This window comes from Panthera pardus, unplaced genomic scaffold, assembly GCF_024362965.1.
Source record: "Panthera pardus isolate Hobbes unplaced genomic scaffold, ASM2436296v1 HiC_scaffold_20, whole genome shotgun sequence".
NCBI lineage: Eukaryota > Metazoa > Chordata > Mammalia > Carnivora > Felidae > Panthera > Panthera pardus.
The window spans coordinates 34,059,817-34,086,598 of NW_026526766.1; the positions used below are offsets into that span (position 1 = coordinate 34,059,817).

General features: G+C 36.6%; 1 protein-coding gene across 33 annotated transcripts in view; it reads right to left on the bottom strand.

Annotated features, from left to right (window-relative positions):
- PTPRD (protein tyrosine phosphatase receptor type D) overlaps positions 1–26,782 on the bottom strand; it is a 1,374,111-nt gene that overhangs the window by 407,029 nt on the left and 940,300 nt on the right. For all 33 annotated transcript variants that reach the window (XM_053907924.1, XM_053907923.1, XM_053907918.1 and 30 more), the window contains one exon: positions 670–836. In XM_053907924.1, the coding sequence (XP_053763899.1) occupies positions 670–733 (64 nt within the window). In that variant the 5' untranslated portion in view covers positions 734–836. The remainder of the gene's footprint in view (positions 1–669; positions 837–26,782) is intronic.

The following is a 26,782-nucleotide window of genomic DNA, read 5'->3' on the forward strand; positions in this document are numbered from 1 at the left end:
GGCAAGCTAATTGACCACAATCTCAGTTTCATAAATTGAGTCCAATAAAGCAAACTTTGGTGTCTGTACTCCACAGAATTCTCCTCACACTTCCACACCCTTCATTCAGCCACAAAGTTGTCAGTTCTGCTTGATTTGTTTGAATACTGTACTCGACGACAGCTGTCGGAAACAGTACATTAGAACAGCTGCTATGACAGCTACAAGGGGCTTGGAGGTTTAATTGGGCTCAATGTGACATTGTGCATTTTTCTAAACTTAGAAAGTTCCACAAAAGTAAAGAAATTTCTAATGTGTCTGAACGATGTTTACTTATTGGCACCACCAACTGGTTAACCCCGATTTGAGTTATATCATTGGGCTCATAGTATCTTTGCCACCAGGGTTGGTGAGACAAAAAAAAAAAAAAAAAAAAAAAAAAAAAAAAAAAAAAAAAAGACAGTAGAAGCAGTTAGATGCACAAGAAAAGGGGCATTAAGAGAGAGGAAATGGTAAGGAAGTCACGTCAATAATCTCTTTCAAAGGCTGGCTGGTAGCCAAGGAGGATCCCACAGTGTCTCAGGATTTACTTCCTAAGGAAACGTATTCAGAGGCCCTGAGCCTGGTGCCAGCTGCCAACAAAACCGCTCATTACAGTCACAGCCCCGTGGAGAAGGGAGAATGGCTTACTCTCAGCATCCGCGCGGAGGAAGAAAGCGAGAAGCAGCAACAGCGGCCTGGCTACGTGCACCATCCTGCAGCTTGGCAGCAGCCTGAGCTGGCAGTTTGGAATCACTGCCTCGGAAGCTTCAGCGAGTCTGTCCGATCAGAAATTTCAGCTGGAACTCTTTCAGAGCCTGTAAGGGGAGAGGAAGACAAAAGAAAGGAAACACAAGGACGCTTAGATTTTTTACTCTTTTCCTCTTGTTCCATCACAAACACCACGAGACACGATCCATTGTAAACACCCAAGACATTGTAACTGTGATGCCTTTGTTTTAGAAGGGAAATAACTTGGTTCGAAAAATGGGGCAGCTGTGGCACATCTCGTGCCCATTGTCAGGCTACCCTAAAGCCAACCACCTTGAATGGCACTCTCTGCTTGTGCCACCTTTTGGGCAACGCTGTGCGAGAAGAAACTGTCACTTCTTATGAAACACTATGTGAATGCATCAGTGGAAGAAAAAACAGCAATGCTATGAGACAGATTTAAGGGAAGCTCCACCGTGCTGGATAAAAGTCTATTATTGACAGAATAGTGGAAGCTGCTTTCTTGGCACGAGGTGAAGTGACAGGGCTAATTCAACTTCTCCAGCTAAATGGGAGAGGTTAGAATTTTTTACACTAGCACGTTTGGCTTCTTCCCTGAAGACACATCAATGTTCAAGTCTAGTTTGGCTTCAGTAAGTCAAAACAATAGTTAGCATGAGCCTATTTGCTTTAACAGGATTTGTATATGTCTCCTGGGCAATAGCTTTGCTTTCTCAATCTCCTACGTAAAACTGATAAACTGCGAACTGTAGAGAGCCTACTGGGTGCAAGTACACTTAGTATACAGTGCCATGGAGCACAAAAAATGAGTCAAATTCTGTCCTCTGTGACTTTCCAGCTCAGTAGAGAAAATAAGACCGTCACATCTGATGACTACTATAAGTTGAGAAGTGGTGAGTGCCAGGAAAAGAAAACCAAATAATGCCATAAAAGACAGGATCTGGAATGGTATCATAGATAAAGCAGTATCTCAAAGCAGGCCTAGGAGTGTAGGCAGGATTTAACCAAAAAGAGGAAAGGCATTCCAGGAATTCTATTAAAGGCAGGGCAGTGGGAAAGGAACTTTGGAAAAGATGAGTCTCCAGGTTTGGCTGGAGTAGGGCTTCCCAAATATCTATATGCATTACAACCTCCTGGAAGGCTTGTTAAAACAGAAACCTGGTCGCCACCCCCAGGGTCTGTAGTTCACTAGGTCCGTGATGGGGTCCCAGAATTTACATTTCTAACAAGTTTCTGATGCAGCTGGTACAGGGACAACATTGAGACCACTGGCCTGGTGTGATAACTCATTAGGAAATCAGAAGGAGAGGAGGCAAAAGAAAATGGCTCAGGATTTAAAAAAAAAAAAAAAAAAACAAACACACACACACAAAAGAAAAAGAAAAAAGGTCACAGTGAGCCTTGAATGTCAATCTAACTCAACCAGCCAATTATTCAGCAAACCACAAATAAAACTACTTAATGTTTTAGAGCAGAAGAACAAGGAAATAGGCTTTGGGAAGATAAACTGACATGTACATGTGGAAATATTAGGCCAGAGCAAGAGTCCCAGGTGAGAAGAAACACAGACCACACAGCTATGGTGGTCCTGGCAGTAACTGGAAAGAAGAGAAGGCAATGATTAGGTCCAAGCAATAATTTGAAGTATGACTCTTCAGGTGATAAATAATTGTTTTTATAGGAACCTTCAACAAATCTAGCACACATCTTGAAGTGTTTTTTGCTTGTTTGTCTTTAAAGTTTATTTATTTGAGAGAGAGAGAGAGAGCATGAGAGAGAGCAGTGGGGGAGGGGGAGGGGGCAGAGAGAAAGGGAGAGTGCTGTCAGCACAGGCTCAATCTCCAAAAACGTGAGATCATAACTTGAGCCGAAATCAAGAGTCGGACACTTAATCAACTGAGCCACCCAGGCGCCCCAGGCACAGCACCTTATACACAGTAGCCTTTCAATATGGAGAGAGTAATGAATGCTACTGCTTCCTCTATCATTGTGAGAACTTGAGCATGACAATCAGAATGTGTTTGCCAAATGAAACAGTATACTTAGTTTTGTATATTGGAATACTTGAAACACATACAAAATTCTTGACAGGAAATTCTAGAGCTATCCAGAAATAACCTAATCCACTAAAATGACTTGTACTTTCGAAAGTACTGTAGTGCAGATACTACAGTGTATCTTTTCTGAAACTGAGCTTGAGGCTGAGAATAAAAAAATTTAAAAAGATCTTATCTTGTTCATTACTATGCATGAGTGGTTTAAATGAAGGAAAGATAAAACTAAAAGAAAGAGTGGGAGATCATTCTAATTACCAATCCACTAGGTAACCCTTTTTATTTTTAACAGATTTGCGGGTGGCATAAAGCGGTAAGTTATACATTGAAACACATCTACTTGAAACCAAAAGCTAGCCAGCTGTTCCAAATCTGCTACTGTTATCAATCTCATCAGGAAAACAACTTATTAGGCAGTTCACAGCTATCAAATGCTAAAATTCTCTAAACTTCATAGGAAAAGTGCTGAAAGAATCAGCTCTCCTCCCCTCCCCCTCTCTCTGTCCCCATCCTCATGCCAGCATTTCAAATGACAGCAAAGTCCAGGAGACATCAGTCCTGTCGGACTCAATTTGTGTCTGTGCAAGCGTATCAGAGCCAACTGCTACATAATGACTCGGTGCGATCACAGAGATGGAGATGTATGAAATGCTCTCTCAGGGAAGAAGTGATTTGGCTTTTTCCTCTGCCTGACTGAAGTGGCATAAGAAGACCAAATTCTTCCAAATGAGCCTACAAATGTTACCTCTGGACTTAAAACAGTGATAGGATCTAGGAATGAATGCAGCTGAAGCACATACATATTTATACTTAAATGGGCTATGTCCTTGGCCTGATTCGACAAAAGGAGATCAGAGGTGTGAAGATAAAACCTATTCGAGATGTTCATTCCAGCTAATCTCCACTCCATATCTTGTTTATTACTTGGAAACTTTGCCAAAAAGGAAATGCTGGCTTGCATATCAGTAACGTGGAATTTAAATTTTAGAACAAAAATGGGAAATGGATTTTTAAAGGAAACACTGACAGCGAAAATAATGAGGATGAATGAATATTACAAGTAGTTTCCATTAGCCTAGAGAAAGGGTTGCCAAGCACTTTGCAACAAAAAGAACAGGAAAAGGGGTTCAGGGATATTAAAAACACCATGGTTTAGCTTACATCACAAATTACTGTGAGTGTGTTCAATAGCCCTCAGCAGAGGCTAACTCTGATTTTTATATGCCTTGTCCTTTGTGCCTTTCCTTCACTGGGACAAGCCAATAAAACTGAACCATGCAGGTAAAATGAAAGATACACACACACACACACACACACACACACATTTAAAACTCTCTGGTTTCTTATTGCTTGCAGGACAAAGATCCTTTTAAGGAACTATAATTTTGTTGATTTTTCAATTAGCCAAATACTACTTTTGTGTTTCTGTACATTGCATGACCTCAAAAGCTAACAGTTCAGAGGTGCACAATATAATTTGAAACGGAATAACAAAAAGTACACTTGCCTAAAAGCCTCAACAAATCACTGTTTCAAGTGATCACATAAACTGCCATCTACTCAACGCCTTATCTTCAATTTAACATTGTAACCCTTTCCTGTAATAAGTATATTCATATTCAAACTAATATTCATGCTGAAGGATTTTTCCCAGCTTTCTGAATTGTGGTATGTGTTTCTGTAGATTGTGTTAACATAACAGAAAAAAAGGCATAATGGAACTTTTCTTTCCTTAAAATTAGAATCCCGATTTCCCTAGGAAAATGAATGATTGTCAGTTTTATGTAGGAAATATGCAAAATGAGTGTGCAACATCTTGTCCTACCAGGAAGTAATGAGACTTTCGGGAACTACTAGGTCATATCCAAAAAAGGGAGCCGAGGTGATGAGGCTCCCTTCAGCTAAATGGAGGAGATTCTGGTGGCCAGAAGGAAAACTGCAATTAACTGAATGAAACATATCCTACTAAAATCTGTGAGTTCATCACTTTAAAAATAATTTTTTAAAAATTAATAGGTCATCCAGAAGGCAGTTAAAGAATCAAATCATTCTGAAAAGAGTGAGAGAAAGGGAAAGAATTTTTCATTAAAAAAAAAATGTCCATAGAACTTAAAAATACAAACAACAAAAAAACCCTGCTGTCACTAGCAAATCAGAGATCATTGTTTATATCCCATTTTTATAATTTTGCCTTTTTCTTATCTAACAACACCATGCTCTCAATTCTAGACTCTAAGAAACAGTAATATTGTAATGATACTTAACTGAGCATTTCTTCATATAGATATCTATTAAGTTAGGGGGATGGTGTAGTAAGGAGGAAGTCCCAAAATGTTGTGACTTCTTTCTATCAACCTTCCAAACCAGTCCACTCTCTCTAAATCGACTAGACAGGCTTCCAATCATTTAAGAGAAGCAACCGTTTGTGCACAACATGTGCTACCAGGAAACCCCAATTTGTAAAACAGACATAAGCAGGGGCTGCTGTGGCTGAAGCTAGGAGTTGGGGAGCCTGGAGTTTACAGCAAGCTGACAGAGGCCCCTGAAGGCCATCAGGGAACTCCCTGTCCTCAGTGCACAGCTACAACACAAGGACACAAAAATAAATAAATAAATAAATAAATAAATAAATAAATAAATAAATAAATAAATAAATAAATACACTTTCAACATTTCACTTATTTGTGAGGATTTTCCATGAGGAGATAGCCCTCTAAATATTTTATCACGAGATAGGACAAAAATCCTCCAGCGCTATCCAATAAAACATTCTGGAAATGTTCCTTATCTGCACTCATAATTGGCTACTTTAAACGGAGCTAGTGAAACAAGAGAAATAAACATTTTATTGTATTTAAGTTTAATTTAAGCTTAAATGGCCACATGTGGCTAGTGGCTGCCCTCTTGGGACAGCACAGACTATGGTTACTTGCTTCAACAGCCTGAACATCATGGCTGTAAATGAGGCTTGGATTTTAGGGCTGGAGATGAAAACAGTGAGTTGGGAACCCTTAGTCCTTGTAGTCTTTGCTTCCTCATAATCAGACTCTAAAGATTCATTATGTTATATGAGGAAACCTACTTAACCTCTGGGCCAAATACTTCTCCATGGCTATTCCATCCCCTGGCAAAATAAATAAATAAATAAATAAGAACTTAAGCTTATTTATTTTAAGACAGCAAGTGAGCGAGAGCAGGGGAGGGGCAGAGAGAGAGAAGGAGAGAGAGAATCCCAAGCAGGCTCCATGCTCAGCTCTGAGCCTGACATGGGGCTCGAATCCACAAAGCATTAGATCATGACCTGAGCTGAAATCAAGAGTCAGATGCTTAACTGACTCAGCCACCCAGGTGCCTCATCTTTTTTTTTTTTTTTTTTTTTAATGACTCCATGGAATGTAAAGGAAGGATCAGTAAGTGGGTTAAGTGTATAACTGGAAAATGTCCAAATAGAAATTTTATTATTAAAAAGAGGCATTTGTGTTTCATATCATAGCCAGAAAAGTTGTTTTTTTTTTTTTCCCACTAGTGAAAGTCCTTCTTTCATGTAATAGAAATGGGAGCTTCTGACAGCAAAAACGTGCCACATCTCATAAACAGGAAAGACAAGCATACTTCTGCACATCCATGGGGAATGATTTGTATAGTTCTTATGAAATGGCTACATCTGATTAATTAATATCAGTGAGGAATATGGAAAACATTCTTTAATACATGCAGCACCAAAAGCCTCAATGCCCATTATGAAAACTGCTGCTGAGAAAACGGAGAACAGTGGATAAAGGCTATTAAGTTAAATAACACACTGATAAAATAACTGTATATCCAATCCATGCCAGATAAAACACTCAAATCTAAAGGATATTAGGAATTATTTTTATGAGTGAAATTCAAATCTTCTTAAAATGATACTCTTTCACATAATGGCACATCATATCAAAAACTCTTTTTTTTTTTTTTTTTCAAATTTTGGTCCTAAACATGCTTACATGGAAATAAGTTGGGGGTGGGTGGGAGATTTCATGAGTTATCACATATAAATACAAAATAATAATTCAATCATCTTATTTTTGGAGTAGGCTATGAAGACACCAAGGAACTCTAAGTAAGCAAACAGTAATTCTTTGAAAGAATCAACTGAATTATAAGAATATCTGAAGAGTAAAATGATACCTATCAATATGGATACTATAAAAGGCTCTCTACATGCTTAGTTTTAATACATACAGAGACAAGCCAATTATCTGAGCTTAATATAGTATGATTCACTTTCTAAGTCACTATCAATAACATCTCTACAAAATGTCAAAACTTTACATTTGGAGCAAACATAGTTACTTTCATTAATGACAAAAGGACATTATTAACTTTGATTATGTTTTTCTCTTTCAAGAAGTAAAAGTGAAGTATGCCATGAGGAAAAAAAAAAAAACAGATAATGAAGGAAAAAAACAAAACAAAACAAAACACCTTATGTCCCTGCCTATTTTACCTCTACAAATGGAACTATAATTATGATTTGAAATGGAGGAGAGTTTTAGAAAAAGCAAGTAATTTCTTTAAATGATTATTGCATGTAACTACTTCTATCTAGTGTTATGTGATGATGGTGGAAACTGGCAATGGAAGAGTTCAAATACAAGTCTATTCAGCTTGCTATTGGGACTCTGTTATCTGTTGCATTCTTCCAGAAACATATACAACAGATTCTATTATATTAATCTTTGGGCACCTTTAAATGGACGTGAAACCATCATTCCTAACTCACTATACCTGATTTTCATTACCTTAAAATCGAAAAGGGTGTTCTTCTTTCACACATATAAAATATTTCTTGTTTAAAATGCACTTAGTTTTTAAAATATATTATGGGTAATAAGGCATTAATCATTATTATGTTCATTTTATTTATTTCCATCAACACATAGTGGAAAAGAAATCAAGCAATACATGATACATTTTATTTATTTACTGTGAAAAATAAATTTTTACATTTGTTGGGAAATTATCATTCCCTTTAGCACTGATTACTTTTTTTTTTTCTTGAAAGTATTTTAAAAGCAAAATGAAGGGCCTTTTAATTGTTGTTAAATCCTTCCATACTAGAGCTCAATGAGAACCGATTTTTGCCTACTCACAGGTGCTAGGACTATAATTCCATGCTCAGAATGATCAAAGCTCTAGACTAGTAGCTCACAATTGAGAATGATTTTGCCACCTCCCCAGGGACATTTGGTAATGTCTGGAGAGATTTTTTGTTGTCACAACATAAAGGGAGCTAATGACATATAAGAGGTTGAGGACAGGGATGCTACTAAATATCTCAGAAGGCACAGTATACTCCCTCCTGTACCCGTCAAGAATTAACTGCCCAAAATGTCAACAGTGTCGACATTGGGAAACACTGTCCAAGAATAGTTCATTAATGTTGAGGAATAAAAAAAAATGTACAGGAATTTTCAAGACCTGTTTCTATTACACTGTTTTCTAAACCCAATAATCGGAGGTGTTTTCAGTGCAGTTTTAGTATATAAACTCAAAACAGATTTGAATCTCTGGGCATGGCAGTCAAAACACTATGGATGACTCCCAAATTTCCCTTTTTGTCCTGAGCTAGAATTGAAATTGGCTTGCCTTATGGGAAGTTCAGTTCACAGGCTTAGGTGACATAAATATTGTCACCAATTAAAGAATGAATCTGTTAAATGGAGCAGACATTGTTGCACTGATGTCTGTCAGTGAATAGACATGGTTCCCATTTCTCATGCTGGGAGCTCAGCTCTTCTCTGAGGGAACAGTCCCAGGATGGAAATATCCAGTTCTAAGGAATGTTCTTTCAAATCACTGCCAGCAACAGAAAGAGAGAGGTCACCATGAATGGCTGGAGAATGTGGAATTAAGGAATATTCTCTTCATTTTCCCAATATTGACCTCATGACATAGGCTGGTGTCTCTTTGAAAATCTCTGAACAACACACACAGTAGAAGAATTCGATTCTCTGTAGATAACCCACATATTTGGTTATTAAAACAAATAGAAACATAACCTAAAGAAAGGTAGACAGGACAAATATTAATCAGAGATATTCCATATACACTCTCCTCCTCACTTGCACATTTATTGTATTCAGTTATATTACATTCTTCTTCATTGTTAGTACCTTCTTCACATCTATGAGTCTCCTTGAATGGAACCATAAATTGATAAAAATCACAAAAAAATTACAGGTAATCTTGGGCAATCCCTTCTATTAGCAGGCAATGAATGAAGTGAAAGAACATAATTGAATTAATAACCTCAGAATATACTTCTGGTTAGTCTCAGAGGAGGGTTCAAAACCCATGCCAATTTTATATCTCATATAGCATGCTGCTTCTATCATCTCTGATTTATATAATGGAGACCCTAGCTTAGATGAAGCCATGATTAATTCTAAAATGAGCAACATAAAGAAAAAGCCTCTCCTTTAATTGGAAGAGAAACAATATAAGGATTCACTCTAATGAAGAAGGAAGAAAACTTTAGAAAGGGTGTATAGGAAGAAAGGATGAGAGAATCTCACTGGATAAAGTACTTGACAGTCATTGTCCTAGATGGATAAATAATTCACAAATTAAAGTTTACACCGTGAGTCAAAAATTCTCCAAAAGGTCAGTCTTTAACTCAATAACCCATTATTGTGTATTTGAGTATCTTAGAGCCAAACAGTTTACAGGTGTGTTTAGAAACAGAAATGATTAACCAGAAATAGATTTTCAAATATTCTCACAAGTTAGTAATTGAATTAATGACATGCAGGCACATGTTTGTATCACCAAAAGCATATCTATTTTGTATATTACCATCAAGTTCTTTTTTATGGGGTTTTCTCTTTTATTTAAATTTTACCAAGGATACATTTTGACTAATTGGAAATAAATAAGAATGTGTTAGATAGTGAAGGCACAGAGTTATACAGGACAGTTATCCAAGCAGAAAGATACTGGTCTGAGTGCTCTTTACTATAAAGTTGCTTAGGGCAACATGGCCATATTGAAAGAAGAAATGAAGACATACAATGGCTATTTTTCAAAAGCAGTTGGCATTATAAAGTGATTTGATAATAAAGTACAAAAATTTCCTGCAGCAATAAAAGCACTATGCATTTCCCATACCAAGATGTGTCAGACGGGCAATGAAAAAAAAATTTTTTCCCATAGTCACCCTTTTAGAAAATATATTCCAGACCTCCGGAAAAAGGCTTTTGTAAAATACTGTCGTTTTTATTACATTTCTATAAAATCCTCAAAGAAAAAAAAATACACAGTACCTATATCAGAAAAAAGAGTTTAAAGTCATTCAAAGCCTACTTGCAAACTGGATGTAATAACTTCCTCACTACCAAACTTTCCGGATACTGACTATATAATCTTAAATGAGTGGCTCATGTGACTAAAAGAAAAGAAAATGTCAAATAACATCAACTAAACTTCTCTGCTAGGTTTAGGCATCATCACAGAAACATTCTGACACGCAGATTTTTATATTCCAAAGTAGGAAAGTAGCCAGGTACTAATATGAGCAGACCCAAGTCAGGGGAGGGAACAGGCAATGGTGCTGGCAGGCGAGTGCTGGGGGATCAAGCCCCAAATTAAAACGCCATCCTTTAAGGAGTCTCTCTACCTTTTGTGATATGTCCTATGATGTTTCCTTCACAAACTTACTAGGCTGGCCCTATTCTTTAATATGTTTCCTTTAATATTTTTTAAATCATAGATTTAACCATGATGTGTTATCGTATCACCTTGTAAAAACCTTTTGCAAACCTAAGCTTTTAGAAAAGGTGGTTACTTTCTCCCACGGCACTGTCATTAGGGTCAAACTATTCATAGCATAAATCTTCATCATTTTTGGGGTGCCTGGGTGGCTCAGTCGCTTAAGCGTCCCACTCTTGACCTCAGCTCAGGTCATGATCTCACAGTTTGTGAGTTCGACCCCTGTATAGGGCTGTGCTTTGATAGCATAGAGCCTGCTTGGGATTCGGTCTCTCCCTCTCTCCGCCCATCCCCTGCTTGCACTCTGTTTCTTTCTCTCAAAATAAATAAATAAGCTTAAAAAAACTTCATCACTTTCAAACTTATCACTTTATATTTATGTATACATTCCACACATAAATATGGTACACACAGGCCATACACAAATATAGTGCATGTTTAAAAATGCATGTGAAAAATATGTATTTAACATATTATATATAGCTACTATATTACTAATGAACTACATATATTATCAAAGACACAAAATTAGACATTTTTTAAGTGAGATAAAAAACAAACAAATAAAAGTTCTATGATTCTCTCCCAGGTCAAACAAGTCATTGGAGTTCCATTGTTCTAGATGTTCCACAATGTGGATTATTTTCACATACACTTCAGGTGGCAATGGATAAAAAAAGAGAGCTTTTACTCATTTGTCCAGCAACGCCCTTCTGGAGTCAAACACTTGTTGTAATAACCAAATGTTAAAGGCTCGATGTGACAGCTGATGTCAACATGATGTAACACAGAGGAGAAAAGACACTGTTTTTTTGAGAGGTTCATACAATGTCCTTGTTTTATAATTGTAAGCCATCTATCCTAAGCTAGAATAACTTTTACACATCAACCGTGTTTTTGTTTTAAAAATGAATTCCTTCATTCTTCTGCTCCAGAAATATTTCTGAATACCAGGCATGGCGACAGGTACAGAGACATAACAATGCACAAGACAACAAGTTCCCTGATACATTCGGGGCAAGGAGGTAGAAAAAGTAAGAGTTTTCCAGGTTAAGGGATCAGACTGTCCAGGGCAGAGACTGGGGCCCAGTGAGCCAGGCAGTGTGTGGTAGGCTGGGAAAGCAAACTGGGTCCAGACTGCACAGGACCTGGAGGCCACGCTGCAGACACCGGATTGCATTTGAAATGCAGTGGGAAGACACTGGTGGGCTTTATGTTATGGAGTGACATGGTCTGAATTGTATTTAGATGGCTTCTCCAGTGGCTGTGTGCCAATGGTTTTAAAAATGCAGTTCTCCCTCACCCTCCGCCGCCCCCCCCCCCCACCACCACCGGCCCACCCAGCTCCAAGTTTCTGCAGAACCTTCCACTCTATTTATGTGGGCATTGCCATTGTACTCTGCTGTGAAGTCTTTTGACCGTTTCACTTCTCAAGGACCCTGTGGCACTGTCCCTTTCCCAATTCTGTTTAAAACAACCAGAAATAATGTGTTGCTTTTCATTGTTTTGAGTCACTGCTCTCTGTTCCTAGATAGCAACAGGCCCTGGAAAACCAAATGAATTTTCTTTATGGTGGGGCTCACTTTAACACACTTTAAATTTTTTACTTGAAAAGTAAAGTACCTGATGTTAGTTCTCATTTGCATTCCTGAAATCTAGAAAAAAAATCTGCTTTCATGTACAAAGGGACAGTAGGCACACTAGATCTCTGTAGTCACACTTTTGAATCTGTGATTCCGGAAAGGCTTTCTACCCACACTTAAAAAAAAAAAAAAGTTTCTAAAGTTTGGTACGTCAAAGTCTTGTTTTGACCCTTTTAAACCTTGTAATATTAGCAGTGATACTAATATCCAATAGTACACTGCATTCACACTATTCGAAAACACAGCCATTCCAATAATTCAAAAATCCTTTATTTCAGGATTTAGAAGCTAGGTCCTACTTTGAGTCAGTTACTGGCTAGTTTCCCAAATTAGCTTTTTGGTCTCAGCTATCTTGTCCATTTCATCCCTCAGGTTTTCACTCCAGGATTTCTTCCATTATTATAGCAAGGCCTTTAACACCCCAACATGCAGGCATTTAATTCCTTATTTTTTTTCTTATTAGTTACCTAAACTTGAAACTGCTAGTAATTAACCTATTTAACCTATAATGTAAAAATACATTATAGAGCACTACAGTTTGTTGGACAAGAGATACAGCAGGTAACCAAGAAAATGCCACCTTACTCAGTCTCTCTAATAAAGGAAACTATTCCTCCTCTAGTCATTCCTGCCACTTGCCTTGGCCAACAGAATAGGTCAGAAATGACATTGTGCACATTCTGACCCTGAATCTCAAGTAGCCCAGAAAACCTGAGGAAGTAGCTCTTGTGCTTCCTTCCACTTGCTGATATTGGGTCCCCTGTCACCACCACTGTTTGATCAAGGCCAAGGTGGCCCGGCAGAGGATGAAGAGACCACGTGGAACAGAGATGAGCTACCATCTGAGCATCTGGGGAACAGTCATTCCCCAGAGGACCTGGCAGCTGACCCCAGACTCATAAGCAATTTCAGGAAAGATGAGCCAAGTATGGCCCATAAGAGCAGAGCCGCCTACCTGAGCTCAGCCTAGAATGCTGACGCAGAGTACTGCAAGATAAATAAAGGGATGTTTGGTTTAATCTACTAAGTTTGGGGATGGTTTGGTATACAGCAAAAACTAATATTGCTAAGGGGATATTTATCTCATCCAAAATAAAATAAATATTCTTTTAAAATGTACATTTTCAGGGCACCTGGGTGGCTCAGTCAGTTGAGCAACCAACTTCGGCTCAGGTCATGATCTCAAAGGTTGTGAGTTCGAGCCCTGTGTCGGGGTCTGTGCTGACAGCTCAGAGCCTGGAGCCTGCTTCTGATTCTGTCTCCTGCTCTCTCTGCCCCTCCCCCACTCATGCTCTGTCTCTGTCTCAGAAATAAACAAACATTAAATAAATAAATAAATACATAAATAAATAAATAAATAAAATGTACATTTTCTTCAGTACTTTATCACATTTTGAATACAGGTAGGGTGGGGTGCCTGGGTGGCTCTGTTGGTTCAGTGTCCAACTTCAGCTCACTGTTCCTGAGTTTGAGCCCCACGCTGGGCTCTGTGCTGACAGCTTGGAGCCTGGAGCCTGCTTCAGATTCTGTGTCTCCCTCTCTCTCTGCCCCTCTCCCACTTGTGTTCTCTCTCCTCCTTCCCTCTCCCCCCACCTCTAAAATAAATAAACATTAAAAAAATAAAATACATATATACATACATATGTACAGGTAGGCAAACTTGGTTTCTTATGGCTGCATCTGAGTTAATTTTGTCCTCTTTTGACAGCAATCAACTAGTAAAATCATTGTCATTTTTTAAGTGGTGTATTTGTAAGTAGTGTACTGTTTTGTGATTTAGGAAAAATCAGTAACTTGAAACTATTTGTGTCTCTCTGCCCCTTCTTCCAATTATAAATATTTTTCTGCCACATAGCTCAAAACAAAATTGTTCTAAAATGTCTTTAACCATTGGCTAAAACCACATAGCATGACGTTCCTCCCTGGTGATATAATTGAAGTGACGTATGTGTCTGAGATTCAATTGATCTCACTGTGTGTACTGACAGGTAGTAGTTAGCATAATTTTATTTCCATAGATTCTATTTTCCTTAAGCAGTTTCTGCCCAGGGATAAAATCCACAAATCAAGTTAGGTTAATAATCTAAAAACAGAGAAATTTCATAAGCTTTTTAAAGGAATGACATTTTGAACAGTTAGTGTGCACTCCTCTGGCCGGCTTCTGACAGAGCATGTTGGATGTGTCTGTAATTGGATAGGAGCTAGTCAACTTGCCCAGTTACTAGAATGGGTGAAAAAGTAAGAAAATATAATAAATATTAAAATCAGTAAGTGAATTTGGCAAGGCTACTGAATACATGGTCAATACAAAACTCCAGCTGCATTTTATACTCACAAAAAGCAGAAAATAAATATTTTTTAAAATGTGCCATTTGCAACAGCATCAAAAATACATTAAAAATCTAGAAATAAATATAACAAAGTTAACAAGATTTCTATGCAGAAAATTATATAGCATTAATAAATTAAAGATGATATAAAAATGAGTGATTATAATATGTTCATGGCTTAAAAGACTCTTTATTGTAAAAATGTTAATATTTCCCAAATTGATCTATAAATTCAATGGAATTCCAACATAAATTTCAACATGTTTTTTCTTGAGAAATAGAAAACTTATTTTAAAATTTATAAGAAAGCGCAAACAACCAAGAATAGCTAAAACAATCTTAAGAACAAATGTTGAAAAACTACCTATTGAAGGTAACAATACCAGTTACCAAGACTTATGACAAAGCAACAAAATTTAAGACGGTGAAGTATTGGCTGAAGGGCAAACAGACCAGAAGAGTAGAATAATAACTCTAGAAACATATACACTTGTATTTAGGCACTTGACTTATAAGCAACTGTGTCCTTGTAATGCAGTAGGAAGGAATAATCTTTTCAATCAGTAGCACTGGGTCAAGTGGATATCTATATGAAAAAAAATATATGTTGGCTCCCTACCTCACACCATACATAAAATCAATTCCACATAGACTAGAAACCTAAACATGAAGATAAACAACAAATCTTACCAAAAATAGCACAGAAAAATATCTTTGTAACTTTGGGATAGGCAAAGACTTTTGAAACATGGCAAAGTAACAACAATAAATAAGTTGGAATTAATTAAAATTTAAAATGCCTGCTCATCAAAAGACATTATTAAGACAGGAGTGGAAGAAGATATCTGCAAAAAACATATCCACCACAGTCCCAAAACTATTTATCAACTTTTTTATTGTATTGCCTGTCTTTTGGAGGGAGAAAGTGACAATAAAAGTCTTAAACAAGCAATTCACAAAGAGAATATCCAAATGGCCACCAAACATCCACAAAGATGTTCACCAATGTTAGTCATTGAAGAAATGTAAAATAATATTACAAGAAACCACTCTACACTCACCAGAATATTTACAATTGGAAATTGAACACCACCACATTTAGGCAAGGTTGTAGAACAAAGGAATACTCATATACTGCTGATGAGAGTGAAAACTGGTAAAATCCCTTTGAAATAGTTTTGTTTGTATTTAATAAAGGTAAATATACACCAAATCCTACCTTCCAGCAGTTCCATTGCTAGTGATATATCCAGCATTAACATAAACCTTACTACAGAAAAGAGACACAAACTAGAATTAACCTAAAAACTCATCAATACCAGAGGGAATAAATAAATTGTAGTAAATTCCTAAAATTGACTAGTGTTCATAGCAATGAAAATAAATATATTCTGCTGAGAAAACTCAAGATAGAAACTTAGTTTTGTTTAGCTCAGTTTAGTTTTTTTCTAGAAACCGTTTTTCAGGTTTTCAGGATATGTTCTACTTTAGTTACCCACCCCCCACTAGTCATTTTGAAGAAAATAAATTTGTCATTAAGAATATCTGAAGTCAAAGTTATATACAAATTAGAGTGGAGCTCAAATTCTCTTGGAAATATATATAGAAGGTAGAAATAGTACATGATCGGACTAACACACTGGGAATCTAAAGACGTGACTTTCGGCACGTAGGGTCAGGTACAGTCTTTGCATTCCAAGCAGCAGTGAGAAGCAGCAGAACATGATGAAGCAATCCATGTACGCAAGGAGGAATGGCCCCTCAGTCCAGGAGTAGCAGTACGGGCCAAAGAAAAGGGCAGAGAAAAATAGAGGACCAGAGTCTGGACCAGCTTTAGCACTCACTTCCGTATTCTCCCTTGTCAAGTCACTCCCTTTCTCTGCCTCATTTTTCCTAGCTGCTCTATTTTATAGCACACTTGACCTTTCCTGTATCATATAATTTATTTGTTATGTTAATTGTTTATTATTCTTATTCCCCATAGTATCCACAAGAACAAGAATTTTTGAAAACCTTATTAAATATTTACGGCTTGTGTGAAAGTACATACATACATGAAAAATGTGCAGGATAAGCTCATTTTGCAAGATACAACAAAAAGTGCTGCACACCCATCTGCAGCTTTTCCAGCTCACTGGGAGGCGGTGATGGTAGTGGCAGTGGTAGAGGCACTGATTCTCCCAGTTAGCTACACTGACCGCTTATTCCCTGAAGGGCACAATACTGGGCTACTCAAAGGTAGGTTGGTAAAGCCCTAGACCTGTAATCTTTTTTTTTTTTTTTTTAATTTTTTTTTCAACGTTTTTTATTTATTTTTGGGACAGAGAGAGACAGAGCATGAACGGGGGAGGGGCAGAGAGAGAGGGAGACACAGAATCGGAAACAGGCTCCAGGCTCCGAGCCATCAGCCCAGAGCCTGACGCGGGGCTCGAACTCACGGACCGCGAGATCGTGACCTGGCTGAAGTCGGACGCTTAACCGACTGCGCCACCCAGGCGCCCCCCTAGACCTGTAATCTTAATGAGAAATTACCATTCGATCTTCTAGTTTACTCCAGGTTTAGAATCTTTCAAAACATGTATGTAAATAGGTAAAGGAAGGTAAAAATCCTCAAAACAATGTTTTCTTTCTTTTCCTTACATGAAATAGCTGGAGAAACGTGTTTAATGGTAAAGTCACAAAGTTAAGACAGGGTTCCAAAGACTCTATAAACAAATATTTATTGAATGTCAACTTTCTGTATCCCACATCTTGCTAATCCATGTCAGACATAAAGAAGATTAGACAAAGCAATGTCTCTAAGGAATTTGCTGTTCGTTTGGAAATACAGGAACGTGAAAATTAGAAAAGCATGATAATGTATCCTGAGCCAAATATGGTTTGAGTAATAAATACCCATATATGTTTAGAGGAGGAAAATAGGATCTCAGTAGCCAGGAAAGATTTTGTGAAATTGGTGGTATCTGATGGGGACCTTGAAGAATATTTTACATCCTGGTTTGAGAACAGTAAAATGCATTTCAATGAAAAGCCTAAGATGTAGAGGTTGGTATGTTCAAAACATTTTCAGGAACCAGTAAATTGGCCATTGTATCCACATCACAGGTTTGGTACAGCAAGGAATTAAGATATGTAAAGCGAGTTTGCAGCAGTCCTTCAAGGCATGCTGAACTTATCCTGCAAGTCAGTAAACCTCAAACCATCAACAGAAAAAGTAGAGATAAAGTTGGAGTTAGTTCTCCCAAAGTGTGTATGTAAGCCTTAAATCTCTTAAAGTAAAAAAGTTTAGAACTATGATGATAGCAATGTCTGTCTCTTGGATATCAGTGAGGTAGGGTAATGATAAATCATAATACTGCATTCCAAAAATGCCTATTCAAATTACACTATTGCCACGATAACATAATTCCAATTTTGTCCTAAATGGCATCAGGCATTTCTGATTCCCTTGGAATCAATATCTATATAAAACACATCCATTTTATAATTGGAAATCTTGATCCCATAGAAGCAGTCTGGTGGTTGGGCTGAACGGGCGTTGCATTCCCCACTTTGTCATTATCTTATTTCAAGAAGGCTCTGGAGACAATTCCTGACATCTCCATGCTTCGCCTTCCATCTGTGTGAAATGAAAATAATAGCTGCCTCCTCCCTACCTCATCAAAATCAGTGAGCAACAAAAGCACATTAAAATCAGGGATGCAGGAAGGATTTTAAGGAAAGAAGCTTTTGTCCATTGTCATTAAAAACAAAAGAAAATTTAGCCAGCCTTTCTCAGCTGGGGTTCCATGAGATAATTATGCCCTACAGAATATAATTTGACTGATTCTTTTTTCAATTCTCCCAAGGATAGTACAAAGCTAGTACTATTCTAGATGCACAGGCCAGAAATTAAGTCATTACATACAATAGATGCCTTAGGGCATTAGGGCTGACTTTTCTTGTGAACTCAGGATGGGAGAAGCTGACATTGTATCCAAATTAGGCTTTGGTATTTGATGTCATTTTTCTTAAGAAAAAACAAAAAAGTTCTATGTTTACAGCCCCGTAGAGCCAAAGTCTCATATTATTCTAAAGAAAAATAAAATAACCTAGAGTAATGCTAGAATGAATAGCCCATAAATTTGGGGATGTTACACAGAAGTAACAAAGAAGAGAGAAAAGAGTAAATGTTACCATACTTTACCATTTACAAGATGTTTTTTGAGAAGAAATTCTGACTTAATACCTGATATTTATGGAGCTCATTTAAAATTCTACACAATGTGCTTCTGGAAGGCAAACATCCTTCTTCCTGTTTTAGAGATGAGAATGAGACCCAGGAAAAATAACCTTCCTCACATCTATGGCTGCTATGAAGCAGGGGCTCAAATTCAAGTCAGTTTAATTACACATGAAGGCTGCTCCTTTCGTAGCTCTCTAATCTCACAAAAGCTTCTCGAGGTAAGAGATAGCTTCACGTGAAGATGAAAAAACTGAGGTTCTGAGGAGGTTCAGGGTCTGGCCCAAAGGCTCAGTGCTAGCAAGTTGCTTCTGACTGCAAATTTTACATAACCTGCCAAGCCATTGCTGAGAAAAGAAAGCAAAGGAAACCAAGATGGCTGTTACAGGTGGAAGTGTGTTCCTGCAGAAGTTGGCACATTTAAGTCCTAACCACCCCCCCCTGAAAAAAAATTTCAGAATGTGATGTATTTTGTAGATGGGGTCTTTACAGAGACAATCAAGTTGAAATCAGACCATTAGGATGGCTGTAATCCAATATGATTAGTATCCTTATAAGAAGAGGAAATCTGTACACAGACACACAGAGAAGGAAGACAACATGAAGACACAGGCAGAAAATGGCAATCTATAAGCAATCAGAGAGGCCTGGAGCAGATCCTTGCCTCATGGCCCTCCTAGACGCCAACCTTGCTGATACCTGCTAGCCCCCACATCTGTGAGATAATAAATTTCTCTTGTGTGAGGCACTCAGTTTGTGGTACTTAGCTATGGCAGCCCTAGAAAAATAAAAAATGATACAATGGCAAACAATGACAGGAAGCGTTAAAATTAAAAAAAGATGGAATGGTTCAAAATTCACAAACTAGGTAAGCGCAAAACAACTTTATTTCTGTAAATCTGTAACATTTATGTTTCTGAGGATATTAAAGATTAAAACTGCACCAAGACTTTTAGAACATCTTGTCTACTGCAATAAATTAAAATCTCATTACTGTTTTTGGTTAAAAAAAAATGGACATACATTATCTATTGTAGGGTAAAATATTTTGATTCACTCTATTGAAAGCTAACCCACAGGGTTTATGGTGATATTCAGATTGTTTGAAAATCAAAATAATTACAAGTCTTATGTATCACCACATATATGCAATGTCAAGAGATGCTTACATATTTAAATCTTAGGTTTTCACTAGTTTATTAATCAATGCATAGTCAGTATGTATCCTTTGGGGGTACACATTAAAGAGTTCTATTTTTTTTAAGTAAGCTATACACCCAACATGGAGTTTGAACTCATGACCCTGAGATGAAGAGTCATATGCTCTAATGACAGAGCCAGCCAGGCATTATAAGAGTACTATTTTTTAATTATCTTCTTAATTCCACAAGGATAATTCTAGATAATGCATCAAGAATCCATATTAGTGATATTTATAATTTTAACAGCTAATAAAACCAAATATTCTCTTTTTCCAAATAATTGTACATTTTTTGCAAAAAATGCCATACTCTGCGTACCATGATACCTTTCAATTGATTACAATATCACTGTTTTTGAAGGAGAGAACGATGATAAAATGATAATGAATAAAGTCTATTTCATTTGAAGTTCTTTGCAATGTTTTTTTCATGGGATGGTTAAAGAAAAGGACACAGAGGAAATGACCAGTACATGCTAACTGATGAAATTGTCATTATTATTATTATTAAATCGATAAGCTAAAAATTATTTTGATTTGTTTTTTATATGCTTATAAGAAAATCACATATAATATACATTTGAGGATATGTCCTAGGTATGAGTCTCTTTTTAATGAATTTTTCCAAGGTGATTGCCCTTTCAATCTGTATAATCAAGTCGTTTTTAAGCTTAACAATATGTTCGTCAATTAAAGGTTGTTTTGCTTTTAATTTTCATGTTTCATTCATATTATTTACTTGTAGGAGGCAACTAATAATGTATATGTTATATTTCTCTCCTCTCCTTGCACTCACTCTCACGTCCCCCATCACATTCTGCATCCTAGAAGACCAAACAACGCACTGACTTTATGTAACAGTTTTTCATGTTTTTTTTTTATAGTGTCCATGATGCTATGTTGTATATCCAATGCTGTCATTTTCTATTCTCTCCAAATTTATTTTTGTTGTCATCAGGCTCCTGTTTCATTGTAGAGGCCTTTTTCCTCCCAACTCATCTTGATGTTCCTTATAACTCTCTCCTCTTTTGCATGGAGGCCGTATGCCCTTATTGTGAAAGTAAAACATCTGTTCATAATTCTTTCCTGGTCACTATAATAAATCTTTTTCATAAAACTTGTTCTTTTCTTCTGAGGTCTCAGGACAAGATCCCTTTACCCTGTGCTGATGATTCGTGCATCATTTCACAGACTCATGTTTGTCTAATTCTTACTATCTACTATGCTTAAATTCTTAAAGACCTGTCCAGACACAGTGTTGGCAACAGATTCTCTGGCAAAGTGTATCCAGGCTTGTTCTCTCTACTGTCCATGAGGAAGCTACTGTAATACCCTCCTTATCTGGGCAGCAGACACATGTGCAATTGTAGCTGCAACTGATCCAACAGGGTTTTACTAGACCAATGTAAGAATTCTCTGTAATCCCAATGCATGGTTTTCTTAAGAGAGGAAGCAAAAGCATGTAAGAAAGACTAGAATAGTAAAGATATACTACCACCATATGAAAAGTGGAAGACAAAAACTGATCATTTCAAAAAAGGATAGTAGACTCGACAATAAATAAAATAAAATAAGTGTAGTAGAAAGTCTGCTGATTACTTTTCTGAATGGCACAGAGGTCAAGATCTCTGAGTAAAAGAACATTTAGTCACAGTGGGATCTAGCAGTTCCCTGTCTTTTCAGGGAACCACTTTTGAACATTAGAAAACATATTTTTTTTTATTCCATCCTATTCCACTAGCATTGTGTTGATGGACACACTCTTTGGATTATAATTATAGCTGCCTTTTCGTCTTCGTTTCCAGCATTCTTCAATTCCTCTTCTTCTAGGTCCACAGAAAATTTTCACAGTAAAATAGCAGACCACATGTAAAGGGCTGCTGGCTTAACACCTTTTTAAAGGGAATAGCTTAGTTGCAGAATAAATCTATAAAATGTATTATTATTATTATTTTATTTAAATCATATCAAATTTTCTCTCCTTAACCATAATAACTGTATCCAAATAACAGATATAGAGTAAGTAAGATTAATCTTACTTGTACTTGGGATTCTCTTTGGCTTATTTTATTTTATTTTTATTTACTTATTATTTTTGCTGCTGACATTTTTGTTTTAAATAACTTAATTCTCTGCTATGAGCTGACGATTCTAGTTAAAAACAAATATGCCATTTAATTTTGAATCTATTAATATCCCTACCTACTTCGATATTTTCTATTTCCTCATATGGGAGGAACATTCCTTTGAATGTTGCTATTTCATGATGCTGAAATTGAGAAACCCTTAGGTCGTATGACTGTGTTTCATGGACCGGCTGGTGGAGCTCACTGTGATATGAAATGGCAACACATGATCTCCCCTTTGATGTTTGTGTGGGTTTGAAGAGCACAGTGGCCTTTCAGGTGATTGTCTCTGGTGTTCTGGCTTCCCACCTGAGAAAAAATTGATTTTATTTGATTCAACTAAAGTAGAAAAGAAGGTAGGGAATGGTGCTATACTTTCTTGCTAACAGAATTTGTGGATTATGAATTTTGAAGATGTGGCTAGCTTCATTTCTATTTCTAGCGCCCATCATACAGAGCATATATATTTTTACGTGTTTTACTTCATGATGAATCACTTAATATTTAGTCCTTTTTCACTGAAAGGTTTATAATTTGGGGAAGGAAAGACATCAAGCTTTTATATCTCCTGTGTCAGCAACTGACTGTGGGATGAAGCTTTAGGTAAGAAAATAAAAAAGATAAAAGCTGATTTAATTTCTTTGCCTAAGAGGCAAATGGTCTTACATCTAAAAGATCTAAGCTAAAAATTCTTTATAAATGGATGTAAATGTGGTTGCCCTTTGCATCTCAATAAAGCAAATATGCAATTATCAAATGACATGTGGATAAGAAACAGTAACTTTAGCCTGCTTGTACAGGTCACAAAAGAGACCAGGATACTTTAGCAGAATAAAACAACAACAACAACAATTAGTGGTTAAATAAAACTTTAGTGAAGGATATGGTAACTGACAAACTTCAAGTTGAAAGATGTTCCTCTTTTTCACAATCATACAACATTTTTTTCTATGGCTCTTTGCATAAAGCTATGTGCCACACAGTAATGTTACTATTTGTAATGACTCTGGATGGAGAGGACAATTAAACTAAGTAAGAATTACAGAGAAGTGCACCTTCATGGATTTTAAAATCCAAAGTCGCAACACAAGAATCAGCAGCTACAAGGTTAGCTGAAAATAACTAAAATGCATCTAAGGATTTACAATGCTAAGAACATGCAACTAACTAATCACTGACTGCAAAGCTCATTTACATAGAACTTAGACAAATAATAATACTATTAACCATAATCGTATTGCAAGGAAGATACACAAAAAAGATGCAGGTCCTATCAGAGAAAAGAGAATGGAAAGAAAAATCCTAAGAAGAAAATAGTTTTAAAGGTCACAAAATTCTACCACTGTAGTGGAGGAAGGAAGATGAGGTTACAAAGTTTTGCGTTTTAAATTATATTTGCAAAGAGGCCCAAGAGTGCAAACATGGTCCATTATCTCTCCCTTCTCTAGTGAGCTATAAACCACAGTCCCCAAGGCACCATTAATACATGAATCACAGAGGTCAAATAAACTCAGATGCACAATTTAGGTATATTTAAAATACCTATTGTGGGGGGAGTGAGTAGGGAGAATCAGAGAAAGACTAAATCTAACTGATCTGTTTCAATATATGTATGTATATGTATTTGCATATGTATATATATCCTAAACTATATATAAACATAAATATATTTACATAATATGTATCTTTACAATAAAACCTTTATAGAACTTTCCCCACTGAATTAAACAGATCAGGGTAACTATCAATTACACTTTCATCAGCATTCGTTAGAACTATATAGTATCAAATCGTCATTGAGGCAAGAGAAATTAAAGTTTGAACACTGAAATGAAATTGACTTTGTGGTTTCATTTTTTTTCCTGATGGGCACATAAAATAGGCACCATTGTTAGTGGGACTATATCAGTAAAATTTAAATATCACCTTCATGGAAATTTTGAAACCCTCAGAGAAATCACCTATGTTCACAGGACCCAGATTCATAACCAAAACAGTAACAACTGCTCCTTAGCATAAATCCTTTATTATTTTTCGAACTTAATCCAATGCCTAGCATTTTCTTTAAAGATGTTATTAAATAAATAATTTGCTCTTAACCAGCATTTCTCTGGCACAGAGGAGAGAAAGCAATACAGACTAACCCATCATGTCACCAGATGAACAGGCTCCTTCAATAGAAAACCTCTTTCAAAATTAATGGCCTGCTACAGCATGATGAGTGCTCAGGAAAGGAAATATTTATGGTTTTTCTCCTAACTTCTGACCCTTGAAATTAAAAGCACTTTCTCCACCTCCTGTGTTCCAGTTAACCCGTAGGAAAAATGTCTCTCTTTATGGCAGGGAGAAATTTTTATGATACCCAGAGATACAGCTATATAGAAGTGAGCCAATACAAAGCTTCCCTCTAGGAACTTGCCTCCAAGTGGTGAGAAAAAGCACAGAATGCCTCAGGACAAAAGGTCATTGGACTTTGCACAGAAACTCGTCCCCAAGCACGAGACAGAGGTACTTTCCAGCATGGCATCAAAATGCCCAGATAATTCCACACGCTGCCCAGTTGGCCTCTATGGTTAATAAACAACCTGAGGGTTCAGAAATGTTCAGGATCCTGACCCAAATAGAAACCCAGATTCTAGCAACGTGCACTAAACAATCAGGTTTCCTAGGTATTCTGCCAAACAAAGATGGCTTCAAGCTAGGTAAGATCTAGAGGAGAAGAGAGTCTTTTTGTTCTTGCTTGTTAACTGTAAGACAGTAGAGCAGACTGTATCATAATCATAATAAAGGATTCCAATCATAAATAATAATGACAATAATCATGCATTGATATACTATATATTATATGTAGCATATATGATATAATAGATAGTATAATGCATTGCTAGAAATACCATTTCTGTTAAGAAAAATAAGAAAGGGATAACACACTTGAGAAAAGGGTGTTAAAAAAGAAGATGGCAGGCCAGTGAAACTGATTTCAGACTTCTGGACTCTAGAACTGTGAGAGAATAATTTTCTGTTGTTTTAAGTCACCAAGTTTATAGTAATTTATTACAAGAGTAACAGGCAAATTATATGTCATACTTAAGTCCTCAGTGCTTTGGCTATATATTGTTTCCAAGTTGCAAATTAAAAAAAAAAAAAAACTGTGTGCATTAACTATACAAATAATACTTACAGAAAAAAAACAACCAAAATTAACTCCATTTTAAACCAAAAATATTAGGGACACTCTTTTTGTGGAATTTTTATTATTTTTTAGGGCAGATATTTTTTTTTTCCTTTAGAAGGGGAGAATGGTAAGTTACCACTCTCTTATATCACCTGAAAAGACCCTTAAGTACAAAAACAAGTAATAATACACATTTCATAAAATGCCACAAAACACATTTTCTTTTTTAAAATTCCTTCTTTTAAGCTCATTAAATATAGTAGATTCAAGGCTGAACTATTTTCTCTTGATATTTTATTTTGGGAAGGCCAATGCTTTCTAAATGTCACAGTTTTGAAGGTTCATTAAAAGTTATTGGGGGGTTGTCTTTTAATAATGAAATGCAAATATTAAAAATGAAGGGAGTGTTAATTACTTGAAAATGGGAACCCATTTGCAGTATTTAAAATATATTAAGAACACTCTATTACTCTAATTATTTCAGGACTGAAGTCACCTCTTAGTCTTCTACGTTTGCTGGGCATATGGCATTACATTAGACATGGAACATATGTGGAACATGTTTTTTCTTCTTCCTCCTCTACATACTTTACTGTGATATAAGCCATATGTTTCATTACAAAGGGTGGTATGAAAAGGCTATTGCAAGAGAGGCAAACTCTCGATTCCGAGATCAGCAATATAGAAAGGCCTCTTCATTAAAAACACATTATTGTTTTGCTTCAAGGCATTTACCTTATGTTCCCAGTAACACCCTGACAGTTTAGAGATTGAAAACATCTGGATTTTAAGCATTGAGATTTTAGGGATCATGGGTCTGATGCTAAAAATACATACCATTATGAAATACTGAAAATAATGGGCTGTTTGGTGGAGATAGAAATCATGTGATGAATACATTGATATACAATCATTTAATGATTGAACACATCTCATGATTGAGTATGAGGATACATAGGTTAAAAATTGTGGTACCCATATCCCTTATTTATAAACTAGGCAACCTCTAAGATATTGTTAAGCTACCATATTAATTTTAGAAGTGTATTTTAGTTGTGTGGTGATGATAAAGTGATTATCTAGCTTTCTTTTAGGGCCAGGAGGTAAAATAAAACGCCCTTTGAGCTAAAATTGTGAATCTTGCCATTACTAAATGCTAAGTAAAGTTTAAACACATGTGTGTGGGTTTAAAGATATATCCACAAACTCTTTGCTACTCCTCCCCTCAAGAAATGGGGCATAATTCCACTCCCTTGGAGAGTGGGTGGAACTTGGTGATTTGCTTCTAGCAAGGAGATTATAACGGAGGTAATGGGATGATTCTTCTTGAGACAAAGTTATATAAAGACTGTGACTTCCAACTTCAGTCTATGCTCAAGTGTTCGTGTGTCTCTCAATCTCTCTTCCTTGAATCACCCTCTCCAGGGAAACCCAGTTGCCATGTTCTGAGAGCACTGAGGCAGGCTTTTGAGAGCCCCATGTGATAAGGAACTAAGGGCCATTAGCAACATTATGAGTGGGCTTAGAAA